Source organism: Pempheris klunzingeri, chromosome 7 (genome assembly GCF_042242105.1).
Source record: "Pempheris klunzingeri isolate RE-2024b chromosome 7, fPemKlu1.hap1, whole genome shotgun sequence".
In the NCBI taxonomy this organism is placed as follows: Eukaryota; Metazoa; Chordata; class Actinopteri; order Acropomatiformes; family Pempheridae; genus Pempheris; species Pempheris klunzingeri.
The window spans coordinates 11328546-11353466 of record NC_092018.1 but is presented as its reverse complement, the minus strand read 5'-3'; the positions used below and the strand labels follow the sequence as shown (position 1 = coordinate 11353466).

General features: G+C 40.9%; 1 protein-coding gene across 1 annotated transcript; it reads left to right on the top strand.

Moving 5' to 3' along the window:
* The first annotated feature begins 622 nt into the window (after window positions 1-622).
* Window positions 623-24921, top strand: cspg4ba (chondroitin sulfate proteoglycan 4ba). Its single transcript, XM_070833775.1, has 10 exons — window positions 623-774; window positions 4499-4662; window positions 7544-11116; window positions 11663-12136; window positions 12837-13013; window positions 17245-17443; window positions 18547-18678; window positions 21029-21201; window positions 21679-21862; window positions 22766-24921. Exons 1-10 carry the CDS (start codon window positions 693-695, stop codon window positions 24820-24822), a joined length of 7215 nt encoding a protein of 2404 aa, XP_070689876.1. The 5' UTR covers window positions 623-692; the 3' UTR covers window positions 24823-24921.

Below are 24921 nucleotides of genomic sequence, written 5' to 3'. Positions count from 1 at the left end.
ACTTGACTTAACTGATATGAGCAAAGTAGAAGAAGCAAGCAGCAGGTTCCTTTTGAAAGCATTTATTCTCTTTTGTTTGTAGTCAAGTGGTTTCCTTTCTACAGATGAAAGAAACATACAAATTAAGTTCTGTGTGTCAGAGTCGCCCAAATTATACTGAGCTAAATCTGATTTTTTTGCATTCAAAAAAAGCACAATATTTCCCTCTGAAATAAAGTGGATTAGAAGTATGAAGTAGCAGAAAACTGAAATATTAAAAATTACACATTTCCACATGCTGTTGTTTGGTTTAAAGGGCCAGCAGCACTTCTCTCCCCTTCTTCTTCCTCTGGCTTTTATTTTGAAAACTGTGATTTAACACGCTGCTTTTTTTCCCCCTTTGAGACGAACACACACACACACACACACACACACACACACACACACACACACACACACACACACGAGGCGGAGTTTAGTGAGGACCTACATCGATGCCTCAGTCCACTTCAGGGTCCGCTGCATAACTTCCCCCTCCCCTACACACACACACACACACATACACACATATACATACACTTTCTCACCGTTTTTTGGGGATTAGCTCGGCTGCTTGTGTTTGACGTTCCCGACGCGTGAAGAAGTGGAATCAGGTCTGTAAAAATGTAACTGCGCAGTCCGACAACATTAGCGTTTCCACCGGGAGAAGAAAGATGGACTCTGCCGCGGGGAGGAACAAGTTGTGGCTCCGCGGTCTGCTTTGGTGGTCGCTCCTGCTCGAGCTGGCGTCCGGAGGTAACGAAGCAACTTTCCGACTTTTTTTCTCAATGAAAGCCGACGAGAGATAAAGTTGTTTAATGTTGCAACAATGCACCATTTGTTAATAATGTAACCAAATCCCGACATTGGTCAACTTTGACGAGTTTCTTCGTGGGTTTTGTAGTTTACTGAGGAAATAGTTTGACCCTGAAGGCCACTTGCCGGGTTATTTCTAACATGACCACTTCAATTGCCAAACGTGATCATTTTCCTGTTTTTTGCATATGTAGGCTCCAAAAGCACGTTATGTGTTCTTGTTATGTGTTTTCTGTGCGTGCTGTTGAGTTGCTGCTTCACAGGTCTTTTAAATGTCAACCTCAGTAGCAGAAATGAATAAAATGTGAATGAGGACAGGCTGGTGGGTGTCTGGCTGTAGTGTTGCATCAATCCCAGCAACAGCATAAAGTCATTTAGAGCTTTTAAATATGCATTAGTAAGTCTAATAACATTCCCTTCCATGTCATATAAATGCTGTAGACGTTGGATGTATTTGGTGCACTCGCAGGATAGGCAGTGTGCTGTAAAGACCCCCCAGTGCCCTCACCTTATCACAGGCAGCAGCAGAGATGGGACTGTGCTGCCCACTGCACTGGAAGAACTATCTGTGACAATAGCACACTCAAATGGAAACAGAGAAACGGACAGCCTTCGCTGCGTTCAGACCTCCAAAGGGGGATATATGTGTTTTAGTGAGCCACAGATGTACATTATTTACATCCATGCAGGCATTCATTTGCCTCTCTGGCTGATTTGATCCTGTGCATGTGTCATCTAAATCCAGCGCTCACCCAGTCTTCGCCCCTGGGGATAATCAGGAATTGTTTCACAGTGACTCACACTCACCATATCCTTCTCTGAAAATAATTACAGTATGGACATTTGTTTTACTTGGGTGCATTTCAGAGTGTGTCCACCCTGTGTATTCCCGTAGCATTATAAAACAAGCCCTTACTCAAGCATCCACATCCTGGGCTTTGACAGTGCATCACAAAAAAGAAAAAACCCCAAAGAGGCACTTCAGTCAAGTTGCATCTCCGATTTGTTGTATGAACTGAGGGTGCAGGCAGTGACAAGCACTGGTCTTTTACCCCTCAAATTAACTGTAAGCGGGTGTTCACTAAAAGGTCACTGGCTTTGTTGTTGAAAGAGCGGTTTGTGAGATCTCTAAAAAAAAAAAAAAAAAGAAAAAAGAAATGTCCCTGACGCACAAAAAACTGCCCCTGCAGACACGTACATTACAGAACAACCACCAAACACCTCCTGTTTCTGCCTCTTTGGGCTCACAGTCAGGTGTACCCAGGTACGTTTATGTGCAGCTATTGTTTTCTGGCAGTCTGATGTGCTCTTTCATTTACATACCCCCTTCGATTACAGGAGCTGAGCGTCATCATAACAACACTAAAATACAATTGAGCATGTATGTCCATCCTTGTGAATTTAATTGAAAAAAATGTCATTTCATTCCTCTCGGCCAGTTTTCGGAAACACTTCATCGCCTGTTATGTACACAGAGCCAGTCGGATGAATGAGCATGATGTTTAAATGAGAAAGGACAATAAATCCAGTCAGTCGGACTTCTGGGTCAGAGGAAGGATAAATAATGCTGGATGCTTTGTGCCCGTAAGCCAATTTGTTCAATTCCAGCAGTAGTTAAAGGCACATTACACCTGACTGGTCGATTAATGACAGTTAATTTAGTTGAAACAAACAATGGGAATTATTTTCAGTTGTGCACAGTTGCGCACCAAAGCTCACCATAGTGGAGAATGTGGGATGGGAGGAACCATGTGAGATTCACTGGAAAACGTGTGGCTTCTTGATATGGAGGAAAGCTGGCTAACTACAAATATATTTATTTAGGATAAACTATGAATCTAATGAATTCATCTATTTTTCATTATTAATAAGATAAGTGGATTGAGGATTTGCAAGGATTAGGACTAGTTGGTTAAAAAAAAAAATCCAAATTCAGTTAATTTTAAGTCACTTTTCAAGCAAAATACTCTGCTGCTTTGCTTTGTCTTATGATAGCAAACTGGGTGTCTTTTTGTTTTGGACTGTTTCTCAGACAAAACGTCTAAAGTAAATGGCAGATTAATTGATAATGAAAACAGTTAGTTGTTAGTTGCAGCCCTACAAATGATTTTTGAAATTTTTTGTTGATTGTTGAGAGAAAACATGTTTGCTGAGAGTTAACAACATTGGATGACTGACATATGAACAAACACATGTATACATTCAGGATAACAAAGTTTGTATATAAAACTATGTGGTATACAGTTAAGCTAATAAGAAAAGATCTTTATGGACCCAAAGAAGATTTGATGTTTTACCATTCAACATTGAAAATAGACAGCTTTCAGTCTAGAAGAAGAAAAATGTGTAATTTCCATGGTACAGAATTAGAACAAAAGTAGATTTTTTCTCTCTCTCTCACTCTCTTGTTTGTTGTCTCTCTGCGATCACATCCTATTGATTGATGACTGTATATTGATAGGGCTGAAGGGCTGATTTACACGCTTTACTGCTTTAATTGTGTCAATTTACACTGCACACTCCTTACAAACTGGGTGCATTAACCCTTTTAGGAATAAAAACAATGCATTAACTCACATTAACTGTATCTAGCTTCCCCAGTGAGTCACTCTGGCCCATTAGCAGTAGCCTGTTGTTGCCCTCGGTCATGAACTACAAATTAATCAAACGTGGAATGAACGTGTTTCCTCACACAGGCGAAGACATTTGTCAACCTTTGAATATGCGTGGGTCTCTGGAGCTCATTAAAATCTGAACTGGTGGTGCGCGGGCACGGAGGCGTAGATGAGAAAGCTTCACAGTGCGTTAGCCCAGATTACAGGGTGATGTGAGATGGCTGGGAGCTGAGGTAGAAGAAACAGCTGGGTCCGTCCTCCAAACTGTTCCTGGAACATGGGGCCACAGACAATGTGGGGACGTCAGAGCCTTTCATGTTCAGGTTGAAGGTTCCTGTCAGGCCAGGGCAGGCCGAAACATGTCTGACTCCCTCCGAGCAACCTCCACATCCACTTCCTCAGTTTGTATACAGCTGTTTTGGCATTAAAGTCAAATACCTTTTTAAAATTCTGTTTTGTCATTCCGACAGTTTTGACCACACTGTGAGCAACTTAAAGCTACAAATGAGCAGAGTTTTGTTTCATCCTAAAGGTGGTTATCATTCTGTAGGGAAAGCTTTACTGCATCGTAATTGTACTCTTGTTGCACTTGAATTCATGTAAATAATTATGGTAGAGCACATGAAACACACAACTGGCCCACCAGGAAGGCTAAAGTCATCTTACAGGCATTCCTTTGAATCAGGTGAGGTATAATTTGTGCACATTGTTATAAAACTCTGAGTATGTGTGTGTGTGTGTGTGCATACTCTGACTGTGCTCTACTTGTAAAGAACAACCAGGATGATAATTAGCCTGGCTTTTATATCTAAATGTCACATGTTGGCTATATTAAGACCATAATGCTTGACTTGACTTGCTCTGTGTTTGCTGTATTCACTGCTACTGTACTTTCTGTTCCTGTTCTCTTTGAAGTTTGAGTTGTCTGATGTGAATGTGAGTGTTGAGCATTGATTTAGCAGCCTGCAAAAGACACATCAGTTCTCCCTCTCGTTGTCCATTTCATTTTTGTTTGAAAATCAATCTCTCCCCTATGTCACTCTCTCCAGTTTCCTTCTATGGCGATGGCTTTGTACAGCTCAAAGCAACAGAGTCGTCCAACCATAACACGCTCCGCATTCGCTTCCGAACCTCAAGCACCACTGGCCTGCTGTTTCTCGCTGCCGGCCGGACCGACTGCTTCCTGCTAGAGCTCCATGCTGGTCGCCTGCAGGTGGGTACATCCGTGGCCCCGGCACATGAGCATATGTGCTCAAGCATACATGGGCACACAGGCGCATATATGTATGGGACTACAATACACACAGATCTTTGTGCTTGACCACATGCATGCAAAAGATAGGACACACACACACACACACACACACACACACATTGACTACCTTAAGCTATTGCTCCATCTCAGTTGACAGAGTCAGTCTCTCAACACAGTAACACAAGCAGACAAGCCTGTGTGGTGTGAGCCGAGTGTCAACTCCATACCAGTCACTTCTTGTCACAGTGGAAACTAGGAGATTATGAAAGCAGCACATCTGTGTCTTTATTGTATTTGGGTAATCAAGCGGTCAGTGCATGATTATACTACACGTATTAGCCACATGATTCAGGACTTTGATTACAGTGTAATACACATTTGCCTCCGACTGCCAGCAAGTTAAAGATTTCTTATTATGAAAAACAACAAAAGTAATCAGTGTCCTGCTGGTATGCATCTGTCCTCTGGTTCTGTAACCACCCATTAATATAATATAATGTAATATAGTTCTGCAGCTAATATTTATTTTTATGTATTGATTAATTGTTGGTATAAATTACTTTGTACATAAAATGTCACAGTGTCAAGTGTTCATCACAGTTTCTAAGAGCCAGAATTAACGTCCTCAAATGTCCGACCAATTATATGCTAATACATCAGAATGATATAAAACAGAGCAAAGTAGCAAATCCTTATATTAGATAAGTTGGAGCCAATAAATGTTTGGTGTTTTTGCTCAAAAAAATTACTGAAATTATACATTTTTTGTTGAACAACTAGTCCATTCATTGGCTAATAATTTCTATGTAGTGGTCTTTATATAGTCTTATATCCTATAATATTAAAAGCCTGTTCTTTGTTTTGTGCAGTTTCTTTGTTATTAACATTGTCTCTGGCTGTAATACTGTCCCGTGCAGCCATGTGTCTGCACAGTCACTGCTTTGCATTTTGCTCAATTCAATCATGAGACGTAGCCCTTAAAATCAGCCATCAAAGCCTAGTCAGAATGTAAATTCCATAGTTATATGGTTATTCATAGTGATAGAACTGAAGAACGTGCCAGTCAGTTTTGCTGTTGATTGAGTCATAATGGATAATTGGTAATATCAAACAGTGTGTGTATTTCCCCATTTCTCAAGGCGCTGTGAATTCCACAGTAGAATAAGCTAAATAAACAACTAGGTCTGAAAAATATGAGAAGCCAGCTTCAGTGTTAAGTTCAATTGAAACTGTATGTCAGCAGTAAAAAAGGCTAATATTGCCGCAATATTCATCTGGCTCTATATAAACATAACATGCAATACACATGCAATTCTTCTGTGGTGAAATTTACTACTTATTTAATGACAAAAGAAGTTTACCTTAGACACACTTTTGAGATTTAGGATGGGTTTTTGTCCCGAAACAAGCGCACTATTTTTAGTCCACACCACAAGCCCTGCTGGGAGGATTTAAGGGTGAAATATATATTTTTTTCCTTCAAAACTGCTCCCAAAGCGTCCTGTAAGCAGCTCTGCCAGGCTAAATCAGCATACAGAATGGGCAGATGCACTGAAAGAAGCCTTTTTAATATGCAGACAAGATTCATAAGAAACAGAGGAAGGCTTGAGATATGAAATATAGCTTTTGTGCATCAAACTCGAGAAATCCCTGTGACTCAGCTTCCATTCGTGTTAGATTTTTGCTGTTAGGAATGACTCATGCTGACGACTGTGTTGCATTGTCGTACTTCAGTGAGCACGAGGAGTGAACCGTTTGTCCCTGTTCCTTAAACTGGCACAGGTCACCAAATATTTTTTGTTCACTCGCACAAGTTATCCTCAGGCTTGGGGTCTCATTCCATGTGAGTCAGTCATGAGCGTTGCTCCCTAGAAACCCGTGCATGAATAGCAGGGACTCAGCAGCAAGCCTTGACAAGCATGTCATCTGAATGCAGCATTAGTTTGAGATGGTGACATGATGCTCTGAGGACATAGCTGAAGGCAAAGAGATAATAGTTCTCTTCCTGCTTTAAATCACAGACAAAGCTCACTGTTATAACAACATGTGACATCATGGAATAAGTGGTCTGACTGTTTGTTTTCCTTTCCAGATGTCACCTTCTCCACAGTTGATTATTTGATTCTTAGTCTTAATGTCATAGATTCTATAAACAACTATTTAATGTGATAAAATGAACATTTTCTAAGAATATATTTTTTACCTTTGTAACACAATGTAAATATTCTAAATGTTATATTTTTTAACAATATTGTTGTCATGATCATAGTTAACAGCTGGAACCAGTATATGCATCTTTAAACAAGAGTCCACAGCTACGGTAGAGGCATCTCAAGGCTGTAGTAGGTTAAAGTAGGTAGTGTAGTAGGTATAATGTTCACCGTATTAGTTTAGCATGACTTGATAATGGTACAATGTAAAAAGATAAGGAATCCAAAGCCAAAGTTGTTATAGTTCATCCTGAGTGAAACATGAATGTCTTCCAAATTAAATAGCAATTCATCCAGTGGTTGCTGAGACGTTTTATTCAGAACCACAAACATCAACAAAAAAAGTCAAGCTATCACTAACAGTAAGTCAGCAAGATGTAACTTCTTAGAACCAAGAACGTCTAAACAAAATGTTGTATCAATCTATCAGCTAAATGTTGAGATACTTTACAGAATAAGTGACAACTTTGACCTGGTAGTGGTGCAAAGTGAATGAACTATTAGGTCATGAAAGTCACTTGGATTCCTCCTCTGGCACCAAGGATATGCTTGGATCTGTTTGTGCATTCACTTTTTACTCATTTAATTTAGCAGACTTTGTAATTCACTGTTTTTATTTCTTGTCTTAGCTGAAACTGGACCTTGGGTCGGGGGAGCAAGTGTTACAATCAGAGAGAGGCACCCAGCTCAATGACCTGGCCTGGCACTCTGTGGAGATTCGCCATGTGCAGCACAACATCACTCTGACTGTAGACAAGAATTCTCACACGAGTGCGAAGATGCCAGGCTCCCATCACAGTCTCCGCATTGTAGATGGTCTCTATGTTGGTGGCTCAGGGGGTCTGGACAGACTTTACCTCCCCAGAGACCCGATCGGCTTTCGAGGCTGCATGGACGAGGTGGTTTTCAATGAACATGACTTGCTGTCATCCTTGAGGCCATTCACTGGGTTCAAGAATGTCCACGAGGTGTCTTTAGGTTGTAGTCCCCAATTCTTTGCCACCGAGGAGGACCCTATTAGCTTCTTCAGCTCCAGGGCTTACATTTCTCTTCCAACCTGGAACGCCCAGCAGGAAGCGGTGTTTGAGTGTGTTGTGCACACTTCAGCCAAAGAAGGAATTATCTTGTACAATTCAGCCAGAGAGGGGGACTTTGTGGCTTTGGAGATTCAGGAAGGTTTTCCAGTGGCCATTGTTGGGAAAGGTGGAACCAAAACGGAGCTTCGTTCACTCACATTCATCAACGACAGGAAATGGCATTCAGTCAAGTTGCATTTCAGTCCCAAAAGCCTTGAGCTTACTGTTGATGGAGAGATGGTGAAAAGCAGCATTAGCCCTCGCTCAAGGGGGCTTCAGCTTAAAGGTTATCTTTTCGTAGGAGGTATCAATGACGGCACCAGAGCAGAAGTCAGAAAACTAGGTCTTGTTTCTGTATCTGGAAAGCGTATCAGAGGAGGTTCCTTTAAAGGATGTTTGAAGAACATTGAAGTCAATGGAGTGAAGACGGGTCTCTCTAATGCTGTAGTCACCAAGGACATCTCAGATGGTTGTGAGCCAGAGAAAGAACAAGAACAGGTGACCACTGTGAGTCCATCAAGTGCTCCAGGATCTCTTTTTCACTTGGTGACAACAACACCGTCACTTCACATGTCCACCCTTGCAAGAGGCTTGGACAAAAGGTATGGCTCAAATTTTGTGCAACTCAAAGACCTTGTGGTCCAGGAAGGTGGGCGAGCATCTCTCGAGGCCAAACACATCAAGGTGCTTTTGGACTTCAAGAAGCTTGGCATTCGACAGTCTCAGATTATGTTCCAAATTCAGGAGCAACCAATTCGTGGTCAGATAAGACTTGATGTTGATCAGGACCAAGAGGAGAATACCTTCAGCATGTTGGACCTTTGGCACGGACGAGTGATGTATATCCATGGAGGCTCAGAGGAACCAGACGACTTCTTCATGTTTTCAGTATATTCTAGCAGTAGAAAGCAAGTTCCTGATTATCTGAAAGGCAACAAATTGTACCGGTACAATATTACTGTAACACCCACCAACGATGCACCTGAATTGAGTCTCCCTGAAGGAAATCTCTTCGTCCTGTTGGAGAACTCAAAGAAACGACTCACTACAGATGTTCTGAAGGCCACAGATATTGACAGCAACTACACTGATCTTGTATTCTCTGTTCTTGGAAACCTGAACGCTGATGCAGGATATTTGGAAATTGAAAACAACCCTGGCAAGGCAGTGACCTCATTCTCATATTTAGACTTGGAAGAATTGATTGTGTATTACGTTCACACTGGGGTTCGAAACTCAAGGATAGTTCTTAGAGTCAGTGATGGCGAAAAGGTCAGCAATACTGTGGTTCTAAGGGTCATGGCTGTAGCGCTAGAGTATAAGATTGCAAACAACACAGGCATTGAACTCATTCAAGGAGAGACGGCTATAATTGGTTCAAAACAGTTGGCTGTGCAAACCAATGCTGTGAAACAAATTGTAGACGTCCGGTATGATGTGATCGAGCCCCCTCAGTATGGAGAACTCCAGAGACTGCACTCAAGCGGTGAATGGAGGCCTACTGACACATTTTCCCAAAGACTTCTAGAAAAAGAGCGTCTGAGGTATGTTAGCACTTTTGAAGAAATGCAGACATCCAATGCAACTGATTACTTCAAGAGCAAAGTTAATGTGGCTGCAAGGGCAACCACCGAAGTGCTCTTCCCAATCGCTGTGAAGTGGGTGAAGTACCACCTGGAGAGGAACGTTATGATAGACATGGATAAAGTTAGAAAAGTGACACTGAGCTCTGAGAATATTTTTGCCACAGCTGAAGGGGTGGCCCTTTCGGAGGATGACCTTTATTTTCGGGTTCTCACCACTCCAAAGAAAGGGAAACTCCTGCTCGACACCACAGTCTTGAGGAAGAACTCAACCTTCAGCCAAAGAAACGTGACAGATCTAAAAGTACATTACGAGCTAGTCGACAGGTCTTATGAGGATACAAGTGACAGGTTCAAATTTCAGCTAGTTTCCAAACATGCTCAGTCACAAAACTACGATTTCCAGTTTTTAATTAAAGCTGATGTCAATAGCGTGTTTATAAGAAATGATGGACTCTCACTTCAGGAGGGAGAAAGTAAACTTATCACAAAAGATGAGTTGTTTGCAGAGACTTTGAGTACAAAAGATATGTACTACACCATCATAGACAGCCCAAAACATGGAAAGCTAGCCCGTATTAGTCAGTCAAATTCCAATGCTAGCTACAGCAACATCTTAACCTTCAGTAATAAGGACATATTAGAGGAACGGATAATGTACATCCATGATGACAGTGAAACAACTCAAGACAAGTTCACTTTTGTAGCATCCACCACCCAAGGGTTCAAGACTACCATCACAGAAGATGAATTTGGCTCCAAAGAAGGAACGTTCAACATATCTATTCAGCTACTCAATGACCAAAAGCCGGTACGTGTTATTGATAAAATTTTCCATGTAGTCAGGGACGGACAGAAGTTACTCACCATAGAGGATTTACGTTATCATGATGCCGACTCAGATTTTGATGATGGCCAGTTGATTTATACTCGACGTGGAATCCCGATGGGAGACCTAGTGCTGGTTAATGACACTGCTCATCGACTGTTCCAGTTTCGACAGAAGGATTTGGAAGAGAAGCGAGTGTTGTTCATTCACAAAGGCGTGAGCACTGGCAGGTTTGTGCTCTTTGTGTCAGATGGAAAACATTTTATATCAAGCCTTTTAGACATCAGTGCACATGATCCTTTCTTGAAGGTTGGCAATAATACTGGCCTGCTTGTTCAGAAGGGCCAGTCAGTAACTTTCGCCACCAGTAATTTTAATGTCATATCAAATTTGGACATCAGAGATGACCAGGAGGTCATCTTCAAGTTAGACGAGGCTCCCAAGTATGGAGGACTTTATCGCAATGAAACAAAGGTGGAATCATTCTCACAGGCTGATATAAAGGATGGGCTGATCTCCTATCGGCACGATGACAGCAAACATCTGGCAGACTATTTCAACTTAACGGTGAAAGCTAAAGGTCTTCGACTCTTAGTGAGGATCAATGTGAAGGTTTACCTTGAAAGTCATCAGAGGCCACCCATTGTGCAGCATCACAACACCTTATTGGTGGAGGAGGGAAAACCAGTGAAGATAGACGAAACTAAACTAGAGGTGAGTGTTTCAGAAGAGTGACAGATTGTGTGTTCATGCAAATTTTATTTAGGTTCAAATAATATGATGGTCATTTTGAAAGCCAAAACCATCATTTATGCATATGGCAAGATTCTGATATTGTATTTGTATTTGAAATATCATCATAATTTCTGCCACAAAATTCTAAATAGTTCATGTTTGACCAGTGGTCACCGAACCTTTAAGACAATAATAATGATAAGAATTATAATTAATATATAAATAACAATAATGTGCATACATGTGTATATTATTACGTATTTATTATGAAAATGAATCACTAAACAACCTGCATCTTACGATGTAGTTATGGCATCAGAAGGGAACAATAATCTAAACTATAAAAAAAGAACATTATCCTCTTTTTAAGGCTGCTGAAAGGGTAGAAACTGAGTGCTGACCAGTGTTTGTTTTTACATTTTACAATGATGCCATGTTACATCGACAGCAAATTGAAAACTAAACTTCAGTGACAGATGGAACATTTCAAGTTTAACCACTGAATATGTTTTCTGATTGTTGCAGGTCACGCACGAGGACAACCTGCCATCTGAGATTGTATTCACAGTCAAGTTAGCCCCGTCTCATGGCATTCTCCGGCGTTTTGTTGAAGCGGAGGAGCGCTACATCGGAACTAAACAGTCTCCTGTCAAGACATTTACCCAAGAGGACATTAACAGTGGGAACATCCAGTATGTGCAGGTGGAGCCCAACAAAGCCAATGACACTTTGATCCTCGATGCCACCAACGGGGTCACTGATGTCACTGATATTAGGATGTCTGTTGACATCATCCCACGCCTCATCCCACTTCAGGTCTCCAATTTCACACTGAACGAGGGCGCATCCAAGGCGCTGACCCAGGATGTGTTCAAAGTCACCAACCGACACTTTTCTGGAATCAACTTCCTGTATAGTTTGACTGAGCCCCCGCACCATGGTCACATTGAGCACTCTCGACATCCCAATGTCCCCATAACCTCTTTCACCAGGAGGCAGGTGAGATATTCTCACAGACAGTTGGATTGATGGATAAATGATTTGATTTAGTGTGGCAGTAACACTTTTTTATGCCCATAACTAACACCAAAGACACAGAGGCTATGTCATTTTAGGTTTTTTTTTTGGTACTGCCATTGCCATTTTACATGCTGAATGATTTAGAGGAGTGGATGTTCTCTCAAATTTGCTGAAAATTTACAGGTATTTATACAATGTTTCTAGCTCAAAATGTATTCTTAATGAAATTACTGCTTTGCAGTATTTAGAATAATTCACTTAGACTGGTCAATTGATGGATAAATATTGATTATTACTGCAGTGATGTTTTTTCAAATCTGACCCTAATCTACAGGCATGTTTACAGCGTCTGTAATGTCAAATTCATCCTTTATTAAGTTCATTAAAGAAAAGAAAAAATAGCATTGCCCTGGCATGACCCCCTTTTCACTTCCCCTTACCCCAGCCAGAATCTCTTGACTGTGCTATTTTTTTCCATTGTATTTTTGCTCATAATTAATTTCTAAAATGTTACAAAGCACTAACACGTTTAGTTTTTGTCCCTGTTTGCATGCTGCGTGTCATGTAATAAGAGATGATAGTGACCCAAGTGTCACAAATCATTAGAGTGTTTTGTGCCTCTGTGTTTTGAATGAATTTTTGCAGATCCTGCCTAATAATTTCCATGGTCTTTCATCAGGTGGAGCATGAATTCATTTACTATGTCCACGACAGCAGCGAAACCGTAGCTGACAACTTCACTGTGGTGGCCAATGACACAGGCCTGAGGAAGCAAAGTGCAGCCCAGACGGTGTACATCCAGGTTACAGCTGTCAACGATGAGCCTCCTGTTATTACAGCCAACAGGGTCCTCAGGGTGAGTCTGCACTACAGCTCTATATTTAAACTCTGGACTTTTTTTTTTTTTTTTTTTAACTAGCAGGTCTGGCACCATAGCTTACCGTCAGACAATTTTCATGTGGGCAGTGTTGCAAGCTGCCATGGCAGGCTGGCTGGCTGCATGAAGGAAACTATGTTTGCTATGTGGAGGAGGGTCCAGGGGGGCTGGCAGCACAGAACAGACATTGACATGCATTTGGAAGTGCTTGGGACTTGTCGGAAAGTCTGTTATGGTGATAAGGTTTACATTTTCAAACAAATTCTCCTAGTATTAACATAAAGCACTGCTTTTTTTGTGGGTCTGTTGCAAGCAATGCTGCTTTAGTTTGGGTTGACTGAAAATGATTTCTTAAGCTTCTTATGCATACAAAATAGTTTAAATCAAATGGAAAATAACCCCCAGGCATGACACGGACATAAGGTCTTGCTGGAAGTATGTCGCTTGAATTTAGTCCATATCACAGCATCTAAGTGTTGAGTGACATGATGGCAGGGCCTGGAAATAGCAAACATGTGACCGCCTGGCCTCAGTTCATTTCACTTTCCTCTAACTCGCATATCTCTTCACTATCTGATTATCCAAAGAAATGGTTCTGGTTATTTGCTACCTGTCTGTGAAAAGCACTTCCACTTGCACATGTTTTAAATGTGTTACTCATAAATCAGAGGGACATTGTCGTGTGTGTTGAGCTGTTCTGACTTGTGCTGTGTCAGCTTTAGTGGCTGAAGGTAGGAGAGGTCCAGCTGAAAAGAGAGGCTGAAGTATAGGTCTCTATGCAGCTTTGCCCCAAATGCCTCAAATTCCTCTGAGATCCTGCAGACTCGAGTAAGAGCAACTTCTGCAACGTACTGCAATAAAGAAAACATCGGGAAGCCAGTGGAATTGAATTAGAAAGCTCAGTAATGTTTTTGAGAGGGAGCTTTTTATGATCTTTGGTGATGGTCATTAACAAAGTGGTCTGCTCATACTGGTGATGAGTTCATATATAATCATTAGTCATTATATCACGTTTTACTGGATAGTACGTGGAAGGGAACTGATTTCTCAGTGTCCACAAGGTGGCTCTCTGCCACTTCACTTCATGTTGGATCTCAGACTCTTACAACCACAGAGTCATGTATTCTCGCATATCATTGATTAGATAGTTTGGTGTGTTTTTTAATTTTTGAATCAATGTTTTAAATATTAATTTAAAACGATAGATTAATATTCTACTTATGAATGTTGCCACAAGGATTCATATAAGCTGGACAGTCCTGCAACAAATATCAGCTCCGCTAAACCAAATAAAACTTACTGTTAATGGATAAGTGTCTTAAAAATGCTTACATTTTTTGTCAAAAACGAAACAAAATAAAACAATACAGGCAGAAGAAACATCATCCAGTGAAGCCTAAAAAATCCACTATAGATGTCTTGATTTGTTATTGTGGCACTACAAAGTGACATTTGAAACATTCTTTCTGTTTTCTGAGGTCTGTACCAGACATGCAGAAATAATGCCATCACAGGGACACATGTCAGCAGTCTGTGATGGATTTAAAAATTATTTAACTGGATTTAGGAGGTTAAAGTGGGACTAAAGTTACTGAGTCTCCTGAAGTCAAATTCTATTCTTGTTAGGAACATCTTACATGTTCTTCTGACAACAGGAGGGAAGCTTAAGACCAAGCAACATGTGTAAATTTCCCCATTGTGGGACTAATAAAGGAATATCTTATCTTATTAAATAAAATTATTTGAAAAACATCTTTAAGAGAGAATGTTTATTCTGTGCAGTTAAGATAAAAACTACAAGTTTATCAAAACACCTCAACAGGTAAACAGCTGAGGTTTGGAAGACAAGACTCGCAGGCATTAATAGTGAAATATTAATGAAAAGTGGACCAAAGATGTTAGTGTGGTGAAGTTTGACTTGTCATCTCCTTCACTAAAGCTGAACCTGACACTCCGTCATGTTTGAAGGGTTGATCTCGACTTATGTGCCTCTTCTTTGAATTTGGGAAGCCACACTGATGTTGTTCATCAGATAATTTCCTGCTAGATGAACACACATTCGTGTGTGTCAAGTGTTCTCAGAAGGGGCGGCGATGAGTGTGTGTGGTGTCCCACGTGGTGGGTGGATGTGGCAGCGTTCACAGGTGTTAATTGAAAAAGCACCCCATGTTTCTGTTTCACTTAACACTTGCAGTCAAGTGAGGGGCCGGCTCACTGCCAGTTACACCTCAGCCTTTAATTTGGTCACTTAAGTAGAATTTGAAGGCCATTAAGACGTCAATGTCACCCAATAATTTGCAGTGTGAAAACATAAAACCCACTGTCAGATTCTCTCATATTTTTTATATATCATATGGTGTTTGTTTTTCTATACATCCCTGCAGCTGTTGTGTGGCAGGAAGTGTTTTTAAAAGTGTGTTTTCTTTCTTTCCCCCTACCCTGCAATTGTGATTTCTATGGCATCGCTGACATTTCTCACATTAACCATATTTCAGAGAGATGTCATGTGTGAACACTGAGCCCTTTGTATAATTACCTTTCAGCAAGGCCTATGAAAAACAGGAAATGTGCTTGCATTTGTATAAGAAGGACTGTCTGTAATTTGTCTGGTGTGTAAGAAAACACTCCAGACAATGACAATCTCGTTGTTTTTGTTTTCCTGGCAGCTGTTTTCATCGAAAAAGCTTCCAAAAACTCACTGTTTAGCAGCACAGTCAGACAGACAAAGTTAGCGTCCTGCTGGTGAACATAGTGGAGCATTTAGCTGCTTAACAGCCAGATCTTTCTCCCAGGAGTTGATGTTCATAATTTTAACATTAATGGGAGTTAATGTTAATGACTCCAATTGAAAGCTAATATTGGTTCATATCTTCTGAGTGTGTAAATAATCAATTGCTAGAGGTTTTTTAACCATATATGGTGAATATATGTCAGTGTTTACAGTTTGTTTCCATTGCTCTCAAATGGCCGTAACATCGGCTAATGAGGGTTACGACAAATAGAATTTTTACTCAACCTCAACTCATCCCAGCCTTAACAAAGATACAACAGGCAGCATGGTAATTTTGTTGGTTTTTACTAAATTATGTCATGTCAACCACATTTTAAAGACGTTTGGTTGTGATTTGAAAAGGTGTGCCTTTTCCATGGCAATTACTGTGACATTAAATTGCTAAAACAGTAGGAAAAGCGCAGGTGTTAATAATGAATGTCAAAATATCTGGTATGAAATAGCAGATTCTTTTTTTTAATCATTGACTATTGTGACTATCCAAACCTGTGTGAGGGACAGTGGCAAGTTACGCAATAGTTGCTCTGGCCTGGAGTACAGAAGCGCATCCTTTGTTGTCAAGTGTCTGCACGGCCCAGTAGTTTTGTATTCTGTGTGTCAATGAGTTCTTCTGTTCCTTCGCGTCAGCTCGAGGCTTTTTAAAATTCACATGGAAGCAGGACCTTAACTGTGCCTCTCACTCTGCAGTACATCCAACTGTGTATACAGTCTGCATGGCTATATTTAGTCCTGACATGTCCTTCATTTGAATTATGCTGTTGAATGTGACATACTCAGAGTGACATTTTTCTGTGGGTTGCTTTTGTCTTACCGTCTTTAGGTGCCTCAGTTAGAGATTGTTGTTAGAGATTGTTTTTATAGCATTTCTGCTTCATTGGATGACTTACTCCACAGTGGAAAATGAAGGGAGAAAAGAAAGAGAGAAAAACATGTGAAATAGCCTTGGAGGTGGACTCACACCCACGGCGTCCTGGGCCCATTATATGTGGTGATGAATGACAAGGACACATCATCTGTTTCCGTTGGTCTTTTGTGCGTCTTTCTTCCTTTTTAACAGTATTACATTTGTGCAGGTCGTGGGGTTTTAGCTGCTCTGTGCATTTAATTGATGTGAAAAGCACATGACTTAATTCTGCTCTGTCTTACAGCCAATTTTGTTTAATAACACTTGGATTTTCATCCATAAATGGGAATAAACTTTAATGAAGCAATTCTTTTTGCCCTATCATATAACAAAGTATGTCATTCCAACTATCAAAATAAATGTCAGTCTTGCATTTGGCTGTCAAATACTGCTAGCCTTTACATCATGAGCCATGTCCAACAAAGCATCTCTGTTGCAATGTTTCTTGAGGTCTGGATTTTTCATGTAGGTTTCTGATGGAACCTGCTGTGTCCGCGTCCATCTTGTGTTGTCAGGTTTGGGTGTCGTCAGTGACGGAGATCAGGCCGGAGGATCTGAGAGCGCAGGACCTGGACACGCCCCCAGAGGAGCTACACTTCATGGTGACACCACCCAGCAACGGACACCTGGCCCTGAAGAGTGCCCCCATGAAAGCGGTGCTCAACTTCACCCAAACGCACATAGAACAGGGACAGCTATTATTTGTTCACAAAGGTAAATCCTTTTTTCTATCACTTAACGAAGCTCAGACATCCCACAACACCGGAGAAGACAGAAGAGACTTTTTTTAATATCAGAGCCAGAAATTTTATGTCTCATTTATACAGATGGCATAAAATCAGAAAAGGGAAGTGAAACAGGTGTTTACAGGAGACGTCAAGAAGCCATAGACATATACAGTGGACTACAGTGGACTAATGAAACTAGATGAAAAACAATTGGTAAAATAACACTGATTAATGTAAATAGTAGCAATGGGTACAATAAACTTGTCAATAGAGCTGGGCGATAATTCGGCACTTAAAAAGTAGATTTGTAACTGGTCTTTCTGTTGTCCAAATGAATGATTTCATGCAAAATGCAATTAAAAACTAAAAAAGATGTTTAGTCTGATGTAATGAACAGTGCCAGTGGAACACTACATCGCTGGGACTGAGCAGCAGCCATACTGAAACATATATTAATATTGGAAAACATTTTTTTTTTTGATATTGTGGCATTGATTCTGATCATATTCCCCTATCCTAAATATAACCTGTGATTAATTGCTTCAAATGTGTTCAGCATGATTTTGCTCTCCCCATATGTTTTTAATTTAATGCAGTCATGCCAAATCTAGCTCGAGTGTTGGAACTAGTGTTTGTCGTTCCTTTTGCGTCCACTAGAAGATGCTGTTGACAGTTCCTAATGATTTGATGTCCTTTCTTCTTGTGTTGACTCACAGATCAGGTTTCTGCTTACTACTCTGATTCCTATCTACTTTTTTCTTTGCCTGTACTTGTTACCACCATGAAAGGTTGTAATAACAGTGTTCAAAGGACTCAGCCCATCCTATATGTTCAAGAATGTCTGCTTTTTACACACGTACAAACACTAGTATAGACGATCGATTAGCATTAAGTAATACCTTATTAACAGTTTATCACAGTTTTTAGAGCAGGGTTGCTGATTTGATACTATTAATGTGTATTTTGCAAAAACCAAAACTCAGTTGTTCTTTATTCACTGCAGCACACAGATTCTTTACAACTTTACCTCAGAGGCTCCTTAACAGTGTTTTAGGTTTAATCTAATTTCTTGTTTCATTGTACTTCCAGGTGCCATGTCCGGAGGATTCAACTTCCAAGTCAACGACGGTGTGAACTTCACTCCTAGACAGATTTTCAGCATCACTGCTAGAGCCTTGGTTCTGAGTTTAGAGAAAAACCGTCCACTCAAGGTGTTTCCAGGTAAATCGCCCTCTGAATAAAGCCTTATTATCAAAGGACAACAATTTTTTTTCCCCATTCTCATAAAATGAGATCACAAGAACCTTGGAAGTATGGTCTCTCTTTTATTTTTAGGCTTTTGGGTCATTATGAAACTACACAGCTGCCTCCAAAAAATGAACTGAAACAATATTTTTATCGGTCTCTCAGTCATCCATTCACACAGGCTCTTTTTAGCTGTACTATTAATAAGTTAAGTATTGATTTCCTCTTTTATGTCTCTTTTGTATGGTCTCAGATAAGATTAGATTGATACGATTTTAGATAAGATAAGATTTAAAGTGGGTCTGTGTGTGTGTTCCAAGACATTGCACTCAAATACCAGACTGGCAAATCACCTTAATGTTTTGATATACCGCATGCTGCCTTTAATACTCCAGAGCTAAAAATAAGCTGACTGGGTGTCGTCTGTGTCTGCAAACGCATTTCAAGATTTTGCGCCGATTACCAGTGGTCTGGTTTGTGAGTTAGAGGAAAAGGATATTGTGAGGGCAGCTAGCCGCCAACTGGCACGCTCTGCTGAGCTTCCCAGCCACAGGGCGAGAGGATACTTGAAAAGCTGTGCAACTGTCTGTCTGAAGCAGCCCTGTTTGTGCTTTGTGCCAGGCAGGGCAAAGGGAGGGGGTGAGGGATGGGTGGGATGAGAGCGTTAACTGACAATGAAGGGTTTTGATGGGGTGAGGGCTGACATGAAATACTTTCGCACTGTGGAGGTAAGATTAATGTTTTTGTTCGTCCTCGCGAAGTGCTCCAATGTCTGGGTGCTCTCGGTAAAACTGTGGAAAGACTCCTCACTAAATGGTTGCATATGTCTCATTAACAAACCAGCGTTTACCTGAAAGCACTCAGACAGTAAGTCATTGTGGTGTTGCCTGCAAATACCATGCAAGATTTTCTAAAGTGATTCTTGGGGTGAGGAAATCACTTATAATTCTACAAAAACCAAGTAATTTAATGCAATGTATTATCACTGCTACATGGTCACAGTGGGAGTATAAGAGGAGCATTATGCTATAAAAGAACTACTTTGAATAACGTGCTGCCGACTTAGTCAGAAGGCAGAAATGTTTGTAGTTGTCTTTTGAATGAGAAGTGGAATTAAAAAGCCATCTGGCACGGAGAGGGGGAAGACGCCACGTCGTTTAAATATGGGGATAACCAAGAACATAGTTTAGTTTCCGACCACATACACCCACAGCCTTCACCATTAAGGCAGGACGGCCAAAGCTCTTAACCTCAGACAAGCTTATCTGATGGAGTATAGTGGCGCCTAAATGATATTCTCACTTCCATGTCACTGTATTCTTCTAATTCCCTTTTATCTTTATCATTTTATACATTTATTATTATGCCATTAGGCTCAAAAATGTGAAGTGAGTAATATGGTGCGTTGGTTGTGCAGTGGCTAGCATGTTTCTTACAATGTTTTTTCAGTCACACATTATTCTTATCTTAACTAAACAACTCACAGGGGTTTTAAAAGTATTTTAAGTATTCCTGAGAGCATTTCTACATTTTACAAGTCAATGTGCCGCCATCACAAACTGCTGCACACAACAGTCTGACAATATAGCAAAACCCATCTTGTACAGATTTAGAGCAAGATGGGTTTTCATTCAAAAATGCAAGAAAGCCCATCTCTGCCTCTTCCTCTAAGAGGGAAATTTCCCATGAGACACAGACAAGGATCGTGGGAGTGCTCACGACAAGTGATGAATGAATTTCACTGTGCTTCGACCCCTCTTTCCCTCTATCATTGCCTTCCATCATTTATCAGCAGTCTTTTTTTAGAATCTTCACAATCTTCACAGTGGCAGCAGAGCTACGGAAATCTACGTAATTCATCTTAAGAAGAAAAGAAGCCCTCGGTAGTCAGTCTTCGTCATCATCCACAGGAGATTATTCTCTTTTCATTTTCCCCTGATGGGAGATTTCTTTGCCTGCAAGGAGCTGATGCACTTTGAATTTCTTGTTTGGATTTTATGTAACAACCCGCACTGCAGTTGGACAGTGCTGTAAAAAGTCTGTGATGTCTGCAGTGCAGCTTTAATTTGACACATCAAAGAACTCCCATCGATCTATTCCAGAGCTTGTTTTGCATAATTTGGATTCAAAAAGATGTGAAACTGCTCCAGAGGGGAAAGCTTGCAGCATATGATGCCGCAACACAAGAGTTTTAACAGTGTGGCCACAACTAAACTGAATACCAGACGAGAAAATTTTATTTTGTTGACAAATTTAGTTTCATGAACAATTATCCCAGCCACTTCCTCAGCGATGTTCTCAATTCCTTTTCACATCTTTCCTCCAGGCTCTTCGACACCAATCACCAATGAGTATTTGCAAGCAGTGACCAATGACATCAGCAACACCTCAAACCGCATCATTACATTCAGTGTGAGTCGGCATCCCAAACTGGGACGTCTGGTGATGCGGCAGCCTGATAATTCAACAGTGGACATCACCACTTTCACACAAGACATGGTGAGTGAACAAGTGGAGATCATATCGACACTTTCCTCTCGTTTTAAATGAGAATATTTTAAGTTGAAACACAAGGGATGTGAACCACTTTAAGATTAAACATCTGGGTTCCTCCGTCCATGTGGAAAGTTTCCTGATTTCCACGGTATAAATAATTGATATTCTGCATCCCCACTCAGGAAACTGCTTCTTAAGATGAATGGAACATGTAAGGCTTTTATGTAATCAATTATTTGATGGATTATGATATATATATACAGTTAAAGCTGTGATGCTCTGTGTACTTTATTTACTGCTGAGCAAAGCAGATTTAAATTAATGATGAAATCTTACACGTCCTGTAGTAATGTCTTTAGGATAGTAGTTATTAAACCATCATCAGTTCACTTAAGGGATGGCTGATCTGCAAAATTTGTTGATGTGAGTTTGTTTTGGATGATGGTTTACCTGAAGAACTGTGGTGTTTCTGTACCTCAGGTGGACAGGAAAGAGGTTGTGTATATTCAAACCCCCATCGAGTCAGTGGGTTGGGAAGCCATGGACTCCATGACCTTCTCTGTGACATCGCCACCCACTTCTCTGAACAGCCAGACCTTCAAAATCGACATTTCTTATGAGAATACTGGACCTGAACACAAATCAGTCTTGCTCGCAAACACAGGTATGGACAAGACTCTTTAGCCATGCCAGCATTTCTACAAGGCTGTCCAGTGGTGCTTTGAGCTAAATGCTAACAGGGGCATGCCAATATGCATGATGTATAACACGCTGATGTAAAGCAGGTCAGGATACTGTCAGGACATATTCTTAGTTCTGTGTCAAATGACCTTGTTAGCTTTTATCATATTTAGTAAATTACATCCTGGTTATTTTTAGTCCAGTATAAGTTGACTGGAAGTCGGGGTAATTTAGTCTTGTCTTAGACTAAGAAAGCCAAACTATTTTAGTTTAGTTTAAGTCAATGAAACTGTCGACATTTTAGTCTTTGTTTATCGTTAGATTATATTGAACATTTCAGTCAATCTAGTTTAGCCAAAGTCATTTTTTTCATTGTACTCATTTTTACATACGATTTTATCTCATCATTATCTGATAAAAAACGAGGTTGAATGATTAAGAATGGAATGTTGTTCATTTTGCATATATTTATTGAAATATTGAACAAATGGAAATTTGGACTTAATGATACATGAAAAGTTAAGAGATTATCAAAGTTATTACGATTCATCCTGAGGGAAACATGAAGGTGTGCACAAAATTCCATCCAAGAGTTGTTGAGACATTTCACTTAAAACTACAAATATCAAAATCGTGATGCTGCTAGAGGTGAAGTAATGAGATCACCAGAGTCAGTAGGCTTTGTCATCTGGGCACCATGAATGTCTTAATTTGTTGACAATCTATTTGATAGTTGTTGAGATATTTCAGACAGCCGTAGACCAATCGACCAACATACCTAAGATGTCATGCCAGAGCCATGCCATTAGCGTGGCTAAACCCCACTGACTGTGCACTTGTTTATGCTTTTATTACTGTGGTTAATGTGATGTTTGCTTGCTGCTAGGTGCTGAGGTGACAGAAGGGGAGAGTGTCACCATTGACAAATCCAAGCTGGATGCTACTAATCTGATGTCCAAGCTGCCGACACCTCAGCGGAGCTCCCATGAGGTCTGGTTCCAGGTGACTTCTCTGCCTCAGCATGGTGTCATAGTGGTGGGCGAGAGAAACCTCACCAAGGAGAAACCTAACTTCTCTCAGTTCATCATTAACAAATACGGTATCACCTACAAGCACGACAACTCGGAGACAATACGTGATTCTTTTGTGTTCAGTGCATGGTTAAATCCTAAGGGTAAAACAGCGCAACGCCCTCAAGATGACAGCGATGTCGTTGAGGAGTGTTTTAACATCACAATCACACCTGTCAATGATCAGCCACCTTTGCTAAAAACCAAAGCTCCAAGTCTGAAGGTGGTACAAGGAGATACAGTTGTTCTCAGACCTGAAAATCTCAAAGTTGAAGACATAGACAATCCTCCTGATGATATTAAGTTCTCTGTGATTAGTAAGCCAAACAATGGTTACCTAGCTCTTGAGGGACGTTTGAACGAGTCGACAGTGGCCTTCACCCAAGCCCAAATCAATAATGGAAGCGTCTATTTCATCCATGATGGAAGCTCTGTCTCGGGGGTGTTTTACTTCAGTGTCACAGATGGCCACCATAAACCAATATATAAACTCTTTAACCTAGAAGTGATAGAAATCACCATTTCTCTTGTCAACTATACTGGATTGACTCTGCAGCAGGGCAAGACTTCAGTATCACTGACCCAGGACAACCTTGCTGCTGAGACCAATGGGAAAAACATCACCATTCACTATCAGATTACAAGGCGCCCAAACTTTGGCAAGCTTCTCAAGGACAATCAAGAGGTGGCACAGTTCGAACAGGAGGATCTACAAGCTGGAAGGCTGTCGTACCATATGATCTCCCTTTCCTCTACTGAAGACAGCTTTGAGTTTACAGTATTCACTTCGGAGGCAAATCTTACTGGCCAAGTGTTTAACATAACTGTCACACCATTGATCCAGGTTGGCAAAGGTCTGAGGATTCCCAATGGACTTGCTGTCAAACTCAACACTAGCTTTCTTAATGCCTCTGAGCTGGCTAATATCACAGATAGTGACCCTATATTTGAAATTATCTCCCATCCAAAGTGTGGGAAGGTGGTTCGGACAAAATCTAAAATGTCCAGGAAAACTGTACCAGCTGAGTCCTTCACCTTTCAGGAGGTCATGCAGGAGAAAGTAGCCTTGGAGCTGAATGCCAATATGACAGGAGTTCAAGAGCTAAATGACTCACTTGTGTTTGTACTGAAAGCTGATAAAATCCAACCTGCTAAAGGGGAGTTCCACTTTACAGTTGTGCCATATGACCCAGCACTTTTTCCAACCACAACGAGTCCGATCCCAACCACATCTTCAGTTCCTCAGACGCCAGTCCAGACTTCCAGAAATGGAACTGCTTCACCAGTCCTGTCTACAGCATTCCTCTCCACCCAGCAACCAAGCAAAAACCAGCAAAGGTTCAAGGGACGCAGCCGCTGGGGAAACTCCAACAGAACTAGCATTTTTAGTACGACTCTTGGCAAACCAACACGTGGAACAGAGGACTTTCCCTTCAGGAACACACCAGTTCGTGTAGAGTCCTACCCTCAAAAAACCTCCAATCCGCTCCTGGTTATCTTACCGCTGCTGGCCCTGCTGCTGCTAGTTGTGATCTTTGTAGTTCTGGTTGTCTACCTTCGACACCACAGGCAAAGGAAGCAAAGCACTGCTACACCAAATGAGCCGCCCTCCACTGGTCCTCCAAGCACTCAGTCCTACCAAGGTCAAACCCAGAGGAGCACAACAGTTCCCACAGTGACTGTCACTCCTTTAAACCCCGCCTGCCCTGGTAGCCCAGTTCTCGATCGGTTATTGACATTAAATCAGGGCTCAACTTATAACACCATTGATTCAAACATGCTCATAACTTCTTGGAGCAATGGTTCCCCTTCGTCTTCCCAAATTATTCAAACCTCCACGCCCACTCTGCAGAAGAATCAGTACTGGGTATGATCTTCCACAAACCAACTTATCACAGTATGTGCTGGAGAAAACAGTTACAGGTTTTGATAACAGGTTGAAATATGGTCGTGTATGTAGATGTGGCTAGAA

Coding starts and splice junctions, on each gene's coding strand:
- cspg4ba (XM_070833775.1), top strand. CDS start 693: ATGGACTCTGCCGCGGGGAGGAACAAGTTGTGGCTCCGCGGTCTGCTT. Junction 13,014..17,244: donor CAGCCAACAGGGTCCTCAGG/GTGAGTCTGCAC, acceptor TTGTGTTGTCAG/GTTTGGGTGTCGTCAGTGAC. Junction 17,444..18,546: donor GCTATTATTTGTTCACAAAG/GTAAATCCTTTT, acceptor TTGTACTTCCAG/GTGCCATGTCCGGAGGATTC.